This window comes from Bombina bombina, chromosome 1 (assembly GCF_027579735.1).
Source record: "Bombina bombina isolate aBomBom1 chromosome 1, aBomBom1.pri, whole genome shotgun sequence".
In the NCBI taxonomy this organism is placed as follows: domain Eukaryota; kingdom Metazoa; phylum Chordata; class Amphibia; order Anura; family Bombinatoridae; genus Bombina; species Bombina bombina.
In genome coordinates, this window is record NC_069499.1 from 1,451,674,359 (window position 1) to 1,451,688,553 (window position 14,195).

The 14,195-nt window shown below is 36.4% G+C and overlaps 1 protein-coding gene across 1 annotated transcript; it reads right to left on the minus strand.

The window, feature by feature from the left end:
* Positions 1–1,278: 1,278 nt before the first annotated feature.
* On the minus strand, positions 1,279–2,487 carry LOC128666404 (gastrin/cholecystokinin type B receptor-like). The gene has a single exon (XM_053720997.1). It carries the CDS (start codon positions 2,485–2,487, stop codon positions 1,279–1,281), a length of 1,209 nt encoding a protein of 402 aa, XP_053576972.1.
* Positions 2,488–14,195: the final 11,708 nt, after the last annotated feature.

Below are 14,195 nucleotides of genomic sequence, written 5' to 3' on the forward strand. Positions count from 1 at the left end.
TATGGACTTTGCACCCTGACTGGGCTGGAATTAGTGAGAGCTGTGCAGCTGTCTGTGAGTGCTAGCGAGTACCTAGTGCTGTGAGTTTTGCAGTGGAATGGGACGTACTCTTGGTCCTGTTTGTGGGTGAAGTCAATTCCCCTGTTTTGTATGTGTCTAGGTAAATTACAAAAGGCCCGTGTTACAAAAGGCATTAAGTGGCTGTATGTTAAGAACCCAGGGAGGAAGAGACTTTGACTTCCTCCTGGTTTATCAACATTTGGCCAAATATTGTAACAAACACTAATATTCTACTTTTCATCTAGCTGTGTGCTTGCAGCAGAGTGCCAGACTTTTATGAGGTATGTGTATATAATGTATTATTTTCTCATCTTATAGCCGCCCCAGAAATCTCTTTTTGAGTGAGCTCCTAGATTTTCAAATAATATTTTTCAAGCCCTTCCTTATATCTAAGTATAAGCACTCACTTGAGTCACTCTTTTGATACCAATGAGCTACCATGTTTAGAATTGTGCAGCTCATTCATAGGACAATCAACTCTGCTACACATGTTGCCACTTACTGTAACTGAGTTGCTATAAAGTAATGATAAAATGATTATTGATTTATAAATAAATCACTCACGAAGTGCTGCTTATCACAATACTATAATATTAAACATTTAACAACAGTCACCGAGGTATATTTGAATTGCAGCTTCTACACCCAGGAAGCTAGGCAAAAACACTTTATATGGCATTTAATTATGGTTAACATCTTCAAATACAGAAAATTACATAATTTGGTTTAAAAAGTTAAAGGTTCTGATAGACAATACTGCAAGAGGTTTATAATCTAACAAACAAATCTTCAAAAATAGTCATATTATGCATCATAGCAGGATCATTAATAAATATGAAGCTACTTTTATCACCCCTGTATAACATGCAAATATTTAAAATATATTTAGTGTAAACCTAGCAGTAATAAAATAAATGTATACTCTCTTGATAGCTTTACTGATTGCATCATTAAATATACTAAGGTACAATCGTTTAAAGAAAGCTTTTTTTTTTTTTTTAAATACTGCAGCCCATGATCTATGCTTAGGAATTTAATTATAAATCGATTATTTATGTTGCCACCATCTAATCTAACTTAAATATGGCACACTTTCCTTTAATGTTGATTTCAGCATACTCGACCACAGACATTATAACATCAATATATAATAGAGGTAGAAACTATATACGGATCCAGATTCCTCTTAAATATGGTGAATATGAAGCTGTTTTATTATTATGAGTAAACACAAGTCTTTCTCTTCAAAGCAGACTCTTTAGAAGATCTGTAGTTCAGTAATGTGGGGACAGAGCGTTCCACTTGGCTTTGGGTTACAGACAGACTGAAGACAGAAGCCATCCTTTCTCTATAGCTGTTTCTAAACCGTTTAGCAGATCTGTAGAGGTTTCCAACAAAACAATAGCACAGAGGATTTAATGCAGAATTCGTGAGACCGAGCCATTGAGCAAAGGGTCTAAACTGGAGAATCCATTCATGGTGCAGATCTCCCAGTACCTCAGTTGATGAGAAGGTGGGCATGTTAATATCTATCCAGATGTCCACTGTATATAAAGGCAGCCAGGAAATGGTGAACAGGAGCACCAAAGCCACTACCATTTTAGCAATTTTTCTTCTGCCCTTCAGCCTGGAGCCTTTCATGCTGTTACTGACCAAGTCGTTCGCACCCCAGAGCTTGCGGCTTGTAAGAAAACAGATCAGGAGGTTAAATAACACTGGGAACCCATAGAGTGCACAAAACAGTAGAAAGTTGTAATTAAGCTTCATGTGAATGCTTGGCCAGCTTTCTGTACAGACTATTACTGCCAGTCTTCCGTCCAGGAGCATCAGGTTTTGAGTTCTATTCATGAATATCAGAGGAGCACAAAGTGTAGAGGAACAGAACCACACAAAGCAGATCATTAGCAAGATTCGTCTGTTAGTAAAGAAGGTCCTGGCGTGCAGGGGGCTATGGACACTGTAGTATCTGTTTAAGCTGATAAAAGCCAAGGTCAGAACGCTGGCAGAAACAGAGACTGCTTGGACAAATGGGACTGCCCTACACAGAAATTCTCCAAACACCCAGGCGTTGTGTACTTGGTGACCAAGGTTTATTGGCATACAAATGCAAATGACCATCATGTCACACACAGCCAAGTTCACCAGAAGATTCCGTGTACCTGAAACCCCAGAAAGGCGACATCTTCTTCTCTTCTTGGTTCCCAAGACTCTCAAAGCCAAAATATTTCCCACTAAACCGGTAAGAAAGGAAATAGAATACATTACCACTAAGATGATGGTGCTCGGTTCATGGGCAGATAACAAAACACTGCTGGAAAAAGAAGCAGATCCCCAGAAGCTGTTATTGCCAGGGTATAAATAGCTAAATAATGACACATTCCAGAGGTGTGTGCCCCCCAAACTTAGGTGCGACTCGAACTTATTCATCCCAGGGGTAGTATCAGGTTATCTCATGGTTTCAGACAGTCTTGCACAATATAGACTCTAGGAGTCAGCCCGATTGGTGCAGCTGTATACTGTGGCACAGCGTCAGAACCATGTCCTTCAACTTCTATTGGAAGTCTTTATTGACTCCACTATACTGTAGTCAGGCCCTTCAGTCTTGAAGCCATGGCCATCAAAACGTAGTTAGCTGTCCAGAATCTTCAGCACTATTCAGCAGTCCAGATCTGTCAACAACTTGCAGCCATATAAGCCATCACAACTTGTCTATAACATGGCACTGACCAGAACCTTCAGCACCATCCTATCCAAGAACATTGCAGACACTTCAGAAAACCTAGATAAATATCTGGAGCTGTCAAATCCTTTTCTATGAGCCAGATAAAAACGAGTGGTTCAGATTCTCGGGATTCCCCAGATGCGGATGGTTGCGAGACCACAAAGGTGAAGTAATTTATATTGACAACTTGGTGTAAAGTGCTGTTGAGTTTGTCCCATGCAAAATAATTCCGTCCGATTCCTTTTTAGCTAAATAATTGGAGCTATCCAGACCGAAGGTGCTGAACCTCTGCGGTGGAACTAGCACGCTGCATGTAACGGAGTGAAATATATATATAGACGAGTAAAATAATCAGCTACTGTATGAACAGTTTGCTCCATCCAGCTGAAGGGAAGAGCCAGCTAGAGTGAGATAAGGTATGTGCACCCTGTACATCAGTACATCTATTCATATTTAATTCAAATAATCATTTTACTTAGGTTGGAAATACTTTGTGTTTTAATGATGATTTCTCACTATCAGTGACAGTGACTATTTTGAGGGAGAGGTGCAATAACTGGATTTTGTACTGAAATCTGGACAAGCAGAAGGGGAAACAGTTTACCATCTGCTCAATGAATTGATGGAATAAGATTCAGCACAGACGTTCACTGCTTATTAAATTAACATTTTTCTGTTTCAGGTTTAACACTCTAAACCAAAATTCAGTATGTTCAAATGTTTCACTTAATGTATCAGTTCTGAGGGGAAAAATCAACTAGGTGTTTGTGAACTGATTTACCACATCTATTGCACACTATCTATACTTTCAATAAATGTACATATTACTTATGTATAGTTTAGTTCAATGTTCATTTGTAGTTAAAACAAGAGAGTTCAGTATTATATTTTATAACTCATGTGGACATATGCATCAGTGTGTAGATAAGTGTGTTCAACTGCCTTCGCATTTAGACGGGTTGTCCTAATTTAAGGTCAGGAGGCTGCATTCCTTTGCCCATTACACAGATAACCCCTTCACCCCTATTCCCCACTTCAACTTATCTAAACCTTATCTAAAATAAACACACAGACACAGGACTTATGGCGAAATGTGGAAAGGTCACGATTTATTATTTATTGAATTTTGCCACCTTTAAGCTTTGTATTGCAAAATTCAGCCATAAATAAACACCAAACAATGCCACTGCATTAAAAACCAGAATTTTGGGAACCACGCCTGGGGAGGGGGGGTGGACCCCCCCCCTGGCAGGGCAGTTGGAGAAGGGAGAACCCACGGCATAGCCCTCCCCCTAGATAGACCACTGGATCACCCCACAGGGCTGAGTATGCCGCAGGATCCTCCCACCCCCCATTCTGCCCCGCCCACGTGCCGGACCCAAACTTCACCGCTTGTTGTGATTGTATCACCTAATACAAAAACAGCTGCCGATTTTTATCCTCCAGCCAGCGTAGACCACCAGGTCACCTGCTGCCCTTTTGTTGCGCTGTATTCTTCCCCTTATTGAGGAGCAAGGACGGCCTTACTGCGACTCAACCAATTAGTCAACGTCCTGCCCTTAGCCGTGCCGCTACTGTTCTCTTCACGTGACCTCTCCGATTATTGCATTGTGTTCTGCTGCTTCTAGGGTGGGAGGGTGGGAAACAAAGAAAAAAGGTTAGTGACTACTCCTTGCAGTCCCCTTCCTTATATCCCCTCTTTCTCTGCCCCTTCCCTATCCATTCTTTTGACCAATGCCTGTTCTTTTGGCTCCAGCAGTCTTTTCCTCTTATCTTTGCTACAACCCCCACACCTGGCACACCTAACCCTCCTATTGCTCTCCCCCACCAGCCCCTCCCTTATGACGTTCCCCTCACATACGTTCCATACACTAGTTTTATAACTAGCAGATTACTCAGCTCCTAAAGGGACCTCTAACAGACACTTAAGAACCTGTATTTTCAACAGCCTAGGTATCGGATGGCTGAACAAATATGTGTTATAATCTAACCGCAAAATTATCAGTATAATTTAAAAAAACTGTTCTGAGTTGTAATGATGAGCATTAAAAACTCTATCTTATTTTAAAGTACCCTCAATGGCAGTATTATACTGGAATTAACATTCATTATTAATATACCCATATATAACTACTTAGTTAGATTTATATAACTAGATACTTTACTTGAAAATGGGGAACGTTATACTCATATATTTACCAATATGCATGATGTTGGTTTTAATTATAAGTGAAATAACTGGCATATATATATCTCCAGGATATGTTGCTCCCTATTTGGCGGCTAGCGACCAGAGCCCAAAGGAGACGTAAAGATCTTAATTATTCTGAAAATATGTATCCTGTATTGTTTTATATGAACATAGTCACTCATTTGCTTTTGTTTTTCTATTAGCAATACCAACATCTTCATGACTACTAATATATTCTTCCCACAGTTGCCCTCCAGATGGCAGCACCACCATCCCAGAACAAACAACCATATAAGTAAACATTAAGAAAGCCACATACAGCTCACTCATGCCTCCCTCTATATCTTACTCTCTAACACAAGATTTATACATGTTAAGATTAAGACCTATTAGTGAATGGTGCCATAAATATCCTAGAGAATTAATATATATTTCAGTCCTGGTTTCCAAGATCTGCGCTTTATAATATCTGAAGCACATGACCTCACTTTTCCTTTCTTTTTTCTTTTTGGTTATTGTTTTAACTTCATCATATACATCATAAGGCGAAACCCTATTGCTATCACATGTTATGTATGTTTATTGTTTCCTCTTTATTGTTCAAATTATAACCCCTTGCCCAGAGTATCAACCACACTCAAAAGGCCCAAGAGCGGCCTGGCCAACCAGAAAAAAAGATAAAAATGGAGACTCATACCATATTTACTGCACATTACTGTAGAAAAAAGATATACATACTTGTAATATATCTTATTTTTGTTTTGTATTGTTCTTTTTGATTATGTATATGCATTAAGTCCTCAATTATGTATATGCATAAGTCCTCAATAAAAAATCTTTGTTAAATATATGTGTGGCACAATTATTGGCACCCTTTTAGTCAATACTTTGTGCTACCTCCCTTTGCCAAGATAACAGCCCTGAATTGAATTGATGAGGTTGGAGAATACATGGCAAGGGATCTGAGACCATTCCTCCATACAGAATCTCTCCTTCAAATTTCGAGGTCAACACTGGTGGACTCTCCTCTTCAGTTCACCCCACAGGTTTTCTATGGGGTTCAAGTCAGGGGACTGGGATTGCCATTGCACAACCTTGTGCTGATTTTGATGTATGTTTTGAATCATTGTCCTTCTGGAAGATCCAACCACGGCCCATTTTAAGCTTTCTGGCAGAAGCAGTCAGGTGTTCATTTAATATCTGTTGATATTTTATAGAGTCCATGATGCCATGTATCCTAAGAAAATGTCTAGGTTCTTTGTTAGAAAAACAGCCCCAAAACATTAAAGAGCCACCACCATAATTAACCGTGGGCATGAGGTATTATTCCATATGGCTTCCTCTCTGTGTGCACCCAATCTACTGCTGGTGTTTATTGCCAAAAAGCTCTATTTTGGTTTCATCTGACCATAGAACCCGATCCCATTTGAAGTTCCAGTGGTGTCTGGAAAACTGAAGACGCTTGAATTTGTTTTTGAATAAGAGTGGAGGCTTTTTTCTTGAAACTCTTCCAAACAACTTGTGATGATGTGACGCCGGATTGTAGTTTTGGAGTCTTTCTGACCCCAAGACGTATCTAAGTTCTACAATTCTCCAGCTATGATCCTTCCTTAGAGATATTTTGACCACTCAAACAATCCTCTTCAGAGTGTGTTGAGAGAATATAGACACACACCCTCTTCCAGGTTGATTCATAAAATCTCTAGTTGCCTGGAACTTCTTAATTATTGCCCTGATGATGGAAATGGGCATTTTCAATGCTTTTCCTATTTTCTTATAGCCACTTCCTATTTTGTGAAGCTCAACAAGCTTTTGTCGCATATCACAGCTAAAATTCTTGGTCTTACCCATTTTGATGAATGACTAAGGAAATTTGGCCTTTGTGTTACCTCATATTTATACCCCTGTGAAATAGGAAGTCATGGTTGAACAATGTCCTATTTCTAGTTACCCAGGTGTATTAAAAATATAAAATATCAATGGGAATATACTTCAAAACTTCAAATATATTTTAATCATATGAATTCATAGGGGTGCCAATAATTGTGCCACACATATATTTAACAATTTATTTATGTATTTTTTATAAACCTGTGTTGTGTTTGCAGTAGTTTGATATCCATGAGAGCAGGGTATTTTTGTATTTTTTTTATCAATAGGTTAAACAATAAAGATAATTTCTCACAGCCTTCTTTTCTCATATTTACCAAGGGTGCCAATATTAGTGGAGGGTTCTGTATGTAGCAGAGTTAGCCTTGAGAAGTCAGCAGAGTGCGTTTTGACTTCTAAGTATTAGAAAATCTATTTTCCAAGCTAATTTACACGAAAAGGGGCAAATTAAATAATAAAATATATGCATAACTAAAATTTTGTATAAGAAATTAAAGGTGTTTATGGTCTCTTTAAAATACTAATTTTACCCTCTTTTCACAGCTATACTATTAGCTAATGACCCCTAAACCACCATTACCCTCCCCCACTTTGGGAAACCCAAAATAACAATCCCCAAAACTTATATCAACCCCTGTGCATGACCCTAAACTAACTAACTATTAAACAGCCATTATCCCTCTATTGGAACACACCTATTGCAAGACCACCTAATTAAGCTCCTAAACCACCATCATCCTCCAACACAAGACTCCTTAAACTCATTGTCCAATAGATGAGCTAAACAGGGCCTTCCTGTCTAATGGGTGGCTTTTACATTTTTACAATAAGCAATACATCTTCTCCTCTGTGTATCATGGTCTAAATCACTGGTTTTCAAACCTATCTTCAGACCTCCCCAACAGTCCAGGTTTTCAGGATAACCTTGGATGAGAGCAGGTCAAATAACCAGGTTTACTAATCAGCGGATTGTTTCACCTGTGCTCTAGTACAGATATCCACAAAATGTGGCCTGTTCAGGAGGGCTGAGGACCGGTTTGCAAACCAATGCTCTAAATACAACTCTTTAAAAACTTGTCCACAAGAAACAAGATAAAAAATTAAATTGTTTGCGCTAAAAACAAGTTAGAGTACAATTGTGTGTATCTAATACCACATTACAGATAACATATATATTTAATTAAAAATGTATTTCTTTAAAAGCTTTTAAAATTCTTAGAAGCAATGAATTAAATACATTGAAAAAAGTCCTTATTTTTAAAGAAGTGTACTGTATGTACACAAATAAAAAGATTAGTTCCGTTACTAAAATGTCACTTTTTTATCACAAAATTGTCTTCACGGGTTACTGTCTAGATATCCTTAATTATGGCATCTGTATCAAGAAAATAAATACAATTTTCAAGTTTGGTATTGTTCCTCTTATTACGGTTACTTAAGATTTTGTTCTGAGACATCCACAAATTATGTTTTGGTTGTTATAGCCGCTTACGCTGGCGTCTTCCTCGATGTATCGCATTACTGAACATGTGAACTTATCACGTGACCCTGATCACAGGGGCTCAACAGCTATAGAAATTCTGGTTAACACTCTTTATCATCTACGCGTTTCGGCACAGTTTACCTTTATTAAGATAAAAAAATGTCTAGGCCCCATTATTAAATGATCTTTGAGTCAACTAAAATGATTTTAGAATTAAAGTGGCGATTCATGTTTTTATTTAAAATGGAAATTTATATGGGTCCATATGTAAAAACATAAATAAAACTTTTCTATACATCGTTTTTGTGGGTTTGTTATTTTTCATGAAAATACATATTACCTACATTTTGAAATTCACACATTTTATAATTGATATGGGTATATGGTAAAAACAATCTAAACTTTTATAAAAGATAACTAAAATAAGAAATATAAGAAAGAGAATCTTTTCATATACTGATATTACAGGTCAGAACCAGGAAGAAATATATCTATAAGCAATAGCTTGTATTTAAATCGACAACTGTTCTAAAAGAGAGAAGTATATATATATATATATATATATATATATATATATATATATATATATATATATATATATATATATATACCATATGTCAGGGAACTAGGAATCAGATAGAGACGGGAATTGCTAAATTAATAACATCTTTATTAATAATAAGAAAAAGATATTAAAAAATCCAAAAGCCAAATGACAAGCCAGGAGTCAAAGCCAGTGCTGGCAATCAGACGAGCTGGGTCAGGAACACAAAGATCAGGGGAATCAAGAACTGGCCCGGGATCAGGAACCAGAGAGGGACGTCAAACAAGCCAGGTTATACACAGAATCAGGAACACAGGAACTTACAGAGAAGTCAGAGACAACGCAAGGGCAAAGTCAGACTAAACTGAGGCACTTTAAATTGTAAATGATTACATCATAATACTGGGACTGCAACCTCTCTCCCCAGTTTAGCCATAAGAGGGAGCCTGGGTGTAGTAAGCAGCGTTACACACTCTGCAGCAGGCGAGGAGAGAGACAGGTGAGTAAAAATGGCAGACAAGCAGCAAATAACAAATGAAAGCAGGGTGAAACCCTGACACCATAGCAGATATTTAACGTAACATCATTCAGGAAACCATTTAATAAGGTGCATATAACACAACACATTTTGCAACAGATTGTATTAGAAATTCTAAATACTAGGAGAGATAAATATATCTTATAGGTAACTTTAATTTTGTTTATTAAAGGTGTGGGCGATTTTAATGTTATACATATATGTGGGTTAGTATATTGTGGTGTAAATGAAAATCTTAAAGAGACAATTCAACATTACAATTTAGAGTGTATAAAATAATATAATATCAAAATTGGATATTTAAAGGATCTGTTCTCTATTAAAAATCTTAAAGGGACAATTTAGCATTAAAGGGACAGGAAACCCTAAAAATGTTAATCCTGATTCGGATAGAACAAATAATTTTAAACAACTTTAACTTTTATTTTTATTATGAAATATGCTTCATTCCTTTGTTATCCTTTGCTGAAGGAACATCATTGCTTAACACATCTAGTTAGCCAATCACAAGAGACAAATGTGTGCAAGCACCAATCAACAGCTAGCTCCCACTAGTGTAGGATATGTGCATATTAATTTTCAACAATAGAGGTGATTTTAAAAGTGTCTTAAATTTGCATGCTATATCTGATTCTTGCAAGTTTAAAGGGACATGAAACCCAAATTATTTATTTCATGATTCAGATGGAGCCTTTAATTTTAAACAACTTCCAAATGTACTTCTATTATCTAATTTGCTTCATTCTATAGGTATCCTTTGTTGGAAAAAATAGCAATGGACATGGGTGAGCCAATCACACGAGGCATCTATGTGCAGTCACCAACCAGCAGCTCCTGAGCCTATTTAAATATGCTTTTAAACAAAGGATATCAAAATAATGGAGCAAATTAAAATAATAGAAGTAAATTGGAAAGTTGTTTAAAATGATATGCTCTATTATCTAATTTGCTTCATTCTCTTGATATCCTTTGTTTTAAAGCATTTAATTTTGACTTTCCTATCATTTTAAGATTGAAATGAAATTAGAAGAGAAAAGGGGAAAAGAGTGAAAAGGAAAGAGTTAGAGAATAAATATCTATATGGGTGTAAATACTAAAACTTAGAGTGATATTGATTATAATAAAGGGTGTAGATTTAAATATGCATTCAGACCAAAAGGAATCAATGTTTTCAATTTATAAATTAGTGATGCTTCCCTAAAATGTAACTCTCTTTAAGTATTGCCTCCTCTCCAATTGAGAGTGATTTTATCCCCCCCCCCAAATATTTTAGACCTTTTGCATATTTATTATGGCAATCATTAAAATGTTTTGATAAAAGGTTATCTGAATTCCCATGTTTTATATTTAGCAAATGTTCTCTAATTTGATTGTGTAATGGTCTACTAGTTTTGCCAAAATACTGTTTTTACAAGGACATTCAATTAAAGCGGCAGTCTAATCCAAAATAAACTTTCATGATTCAGATAGAGAATGTAATTTTAAACAATTTTCAAATTTACGTTTATCACCTGGCTTTTTTTTTTTTTTTAGAGGATTAGATACAAAGTAATCACAGAGGTAAAAAGTGTATTTATATAACTGTGCTGGTTGTGCAAAACTAGGGAATGGATAATAAAGGGACTATCTATCTTTTAAACAATACAATATCTGGGCATTTAATGATGTTATTAATTATAAATGTCTCACCATTAACTAATTAATAAATTAAGTAATTTTATTTTGATTTAAATCACTTTTTTTTAAAGATACCTTTAGATGAAATATTAGTCTCTGTCTTTCCTCTCTCTCCTTTTATTTCTGTTTCTTGTAGTTTGGATTTATTTCTTTCATCTCTACTTCCTCTAGATTTTGTTTTTTGCCGCTGACCTTTTTTTGGTATGTATTAATTGTTTTCTATTAATCCTTTGAAATGTCTGGTTTGGGGACCAACCCTAAAAAAGACTCATTGACATTTTCATCAAATGTGGTTTCTTCCCTCTCTAAAGCTGAAAAACTATTCCTGGTGGGTATTTTCAATTCTTCCTCTCTATCCCTCCTCATATTTTCATAGGAATTATTATATTCATTTCTATAGCTGGAGTTTCTTCCCCTTTTATTAAAGTCTAAAGTCCTTTCTAATATTTTGTCTGTAGCCATTATGCAAATGGAAACCACCATAGTGGTTATTATTATAATTTCCATATCCATAATTGTTATCATACCTAAAGGTTTTGACTGTTCTCCAATTGGCGCTCTTGCCATACAGCTCTCACACAATTTTTTTTTTTGCTAGAGCGCCAAATTGGAGAACAGTCAAAGCAATCTTAAAAAGTAAGTTATAGTGTATCTTCATTAGCATGGATGAATAATAGTACATCTAAAATATTGATTGATTCCATTCCAGATCTGATTATGCGAATTGGAAACTTTACCATCAATTTAATGGCTTACTAGTTTAGGGGCTCTTGTGGTTGTAGAGGGTCAATCTCATTGTATTTTTTTTGTTTTTATATCAAACCCCTGAGTCTTATAGGCTATAACTCTTTTGTCTTTACTGTAGGTATCACTTCTCTGGGGACCAGATTGGCTTCCTTTGACCTTACAAATGTGCACGATGACTGATTATTACAGGACCCTAAGCTTTAACCTAATTAACAATATGGCCATTTGTTAGTATAATCATATATAGACCAGTATTAATTGGTTTCTTAAATGAATACTCAATGCAGTAGAAATACATAATTAACACCTACTCTAAATTTCAAATAAGCAGTAGATTTTTTTCTCACACATTTATTTTTTCTCCAATTTTCCAACCCCTGTATCATGTGACAGACATCACCCAATCATATACTAGTATACGTAGACCCTGTGAGCTTGTGCACATGCTCAGTAGGATTTTGGTCCCCGAAAAGTGTAAATATAAAAAGACTGTGCAAAATTTGATAATGGAAGTAAATTGGAAAGTGTCTTAAAACTGCTACTCTATCTGAATAATAAAAGTTTATTTTGACTTGAGTGCCCCTTTAACCATTTGTCCATTACATTTCTTTGCTGCCTCAAAATTTGGAAATTTTAAAAAGTATTACATTTTCCATTTTTTTTCTGTGCGGAAATTGTTTTTATATGTGTGAGGGATGTGACCAATAGAGCTGGGTGAGTTGTGCTTATCAGCAAGTGGACTTCTGCCTGATTCATGAATTGTAAAAGAAAAGTATCACACTTGAGTGATTAGCAAGACAAGCAGGGCCATTTGTAGGGGCAGGCGAACCGAGCTGCTGCCCAGGGAACTAGGGTTACTATGAGAACACACAGGAGTGGGCCAGGGCAATTACTCCCAGGCTGATCTCACAGGGGGTAAAACGCGTTTTACTTTCTGCTCTGCAGAGAGAGCAGGAAGCTATCGCATCTGAAAGTGTTGCAGCTGCAGTCTCCTTGCGCATCCGGTCAATCTTATCACACAGGGAGCATGGCAAGTCCTTCACAGTGTGAGCCTATGAGTAAACTCTCAATTAAATTACTTTTGTTTTCAGTTTTCTGTAAGCTTTCTGACCTTATTGTATATTCTAGTATTTCACAAAGTGTAAACTGTACATAGGGGACTGTATTAGATAGGCACATGAGCTGGTACTACATATAAATTACATTTATTGTACAAATGTTATCGGAGTTCAGCATATATAGTTGTTTTTTTTTCTTTTTTTGTAGAAGAATATTTTATATTTATTATTATTATTAAATTATATATCTATATAGTGAGGAACATAAGAATTTTCTATTGATATAAGGCTTTCAAACATGTTTAAATATTTTAGAATATTTGTTGGCAATTATTGAATGTTTTTTCATTGTTGACTATTGTTTGAGAATTGTGTGTGATTTCTCCGATTCTTTGATGGGGTGTTTCATTTGGATCAATTTTTTTCAGGGGGGCACATTTTTTTTATATATATACACACAAACACACTAACTGTTGTGTTCTGAGTGCAGGGTCTTTGCAGTCACTGAGATGCCTTGCAGCTTCATCGCATTAATATCTGATTGCCCAGCATATGGTTGTCCTCCATCAAAATCCTAAAGCCGTTATTTGACCTGTTCTGGTGAACTGCTTGTGCAATGCCGCCCCCTGCATATTTGCGGCCGCTAGCAGGGGGTGTCAATCAACCCGATTGTATAGGATCGGTCAGATTAATGTCCGCAGCCTCAGAGGCAGCAGACCAGTTAAGGAGTAGCGGTCTTAAGACCACTGCTTCATAACTGCTGTTTCCGGTGAGCCTTTTCTGTGCAGAAACAGGGGCATCAGGGGCCATTCGGCCCTAGATAAATCGGCCCCAAGATCTGGAGTTGGCTAGAGTGCAGAATTATTAGACAAGTTGTATTTTTGAGGATTAATTTTATTATTGAACATCAACCATGTTCTCAATGAACCCAAAAAACTCATTAATATCAAAGCTGAATAGTTTTGGAAGTAGTTTTTAGTTTGTTTTTAGTTATAGCTATTTTAGGGGGATATCTGTGTGTGCAGGTGACTATTACTGTGCATAATTATTAGGCAACTTAACAAAAAACAAATATATACCCATTTCAATTATTTATTTTTACCAGTGAAACCAATATAACATCTCAACATTCACAAAAATACATTTCTGACATTCAAAAACAAAACAAAAACAGTTCAGTGACCAATATAGTCACCTTTCTTTGCAAGGACACTCAAAAGCCTGCCATCCATGGATTCTGTCAGTGTTTTGATCTGTTCACCATCAACATTGCGTGCAGCAGCAA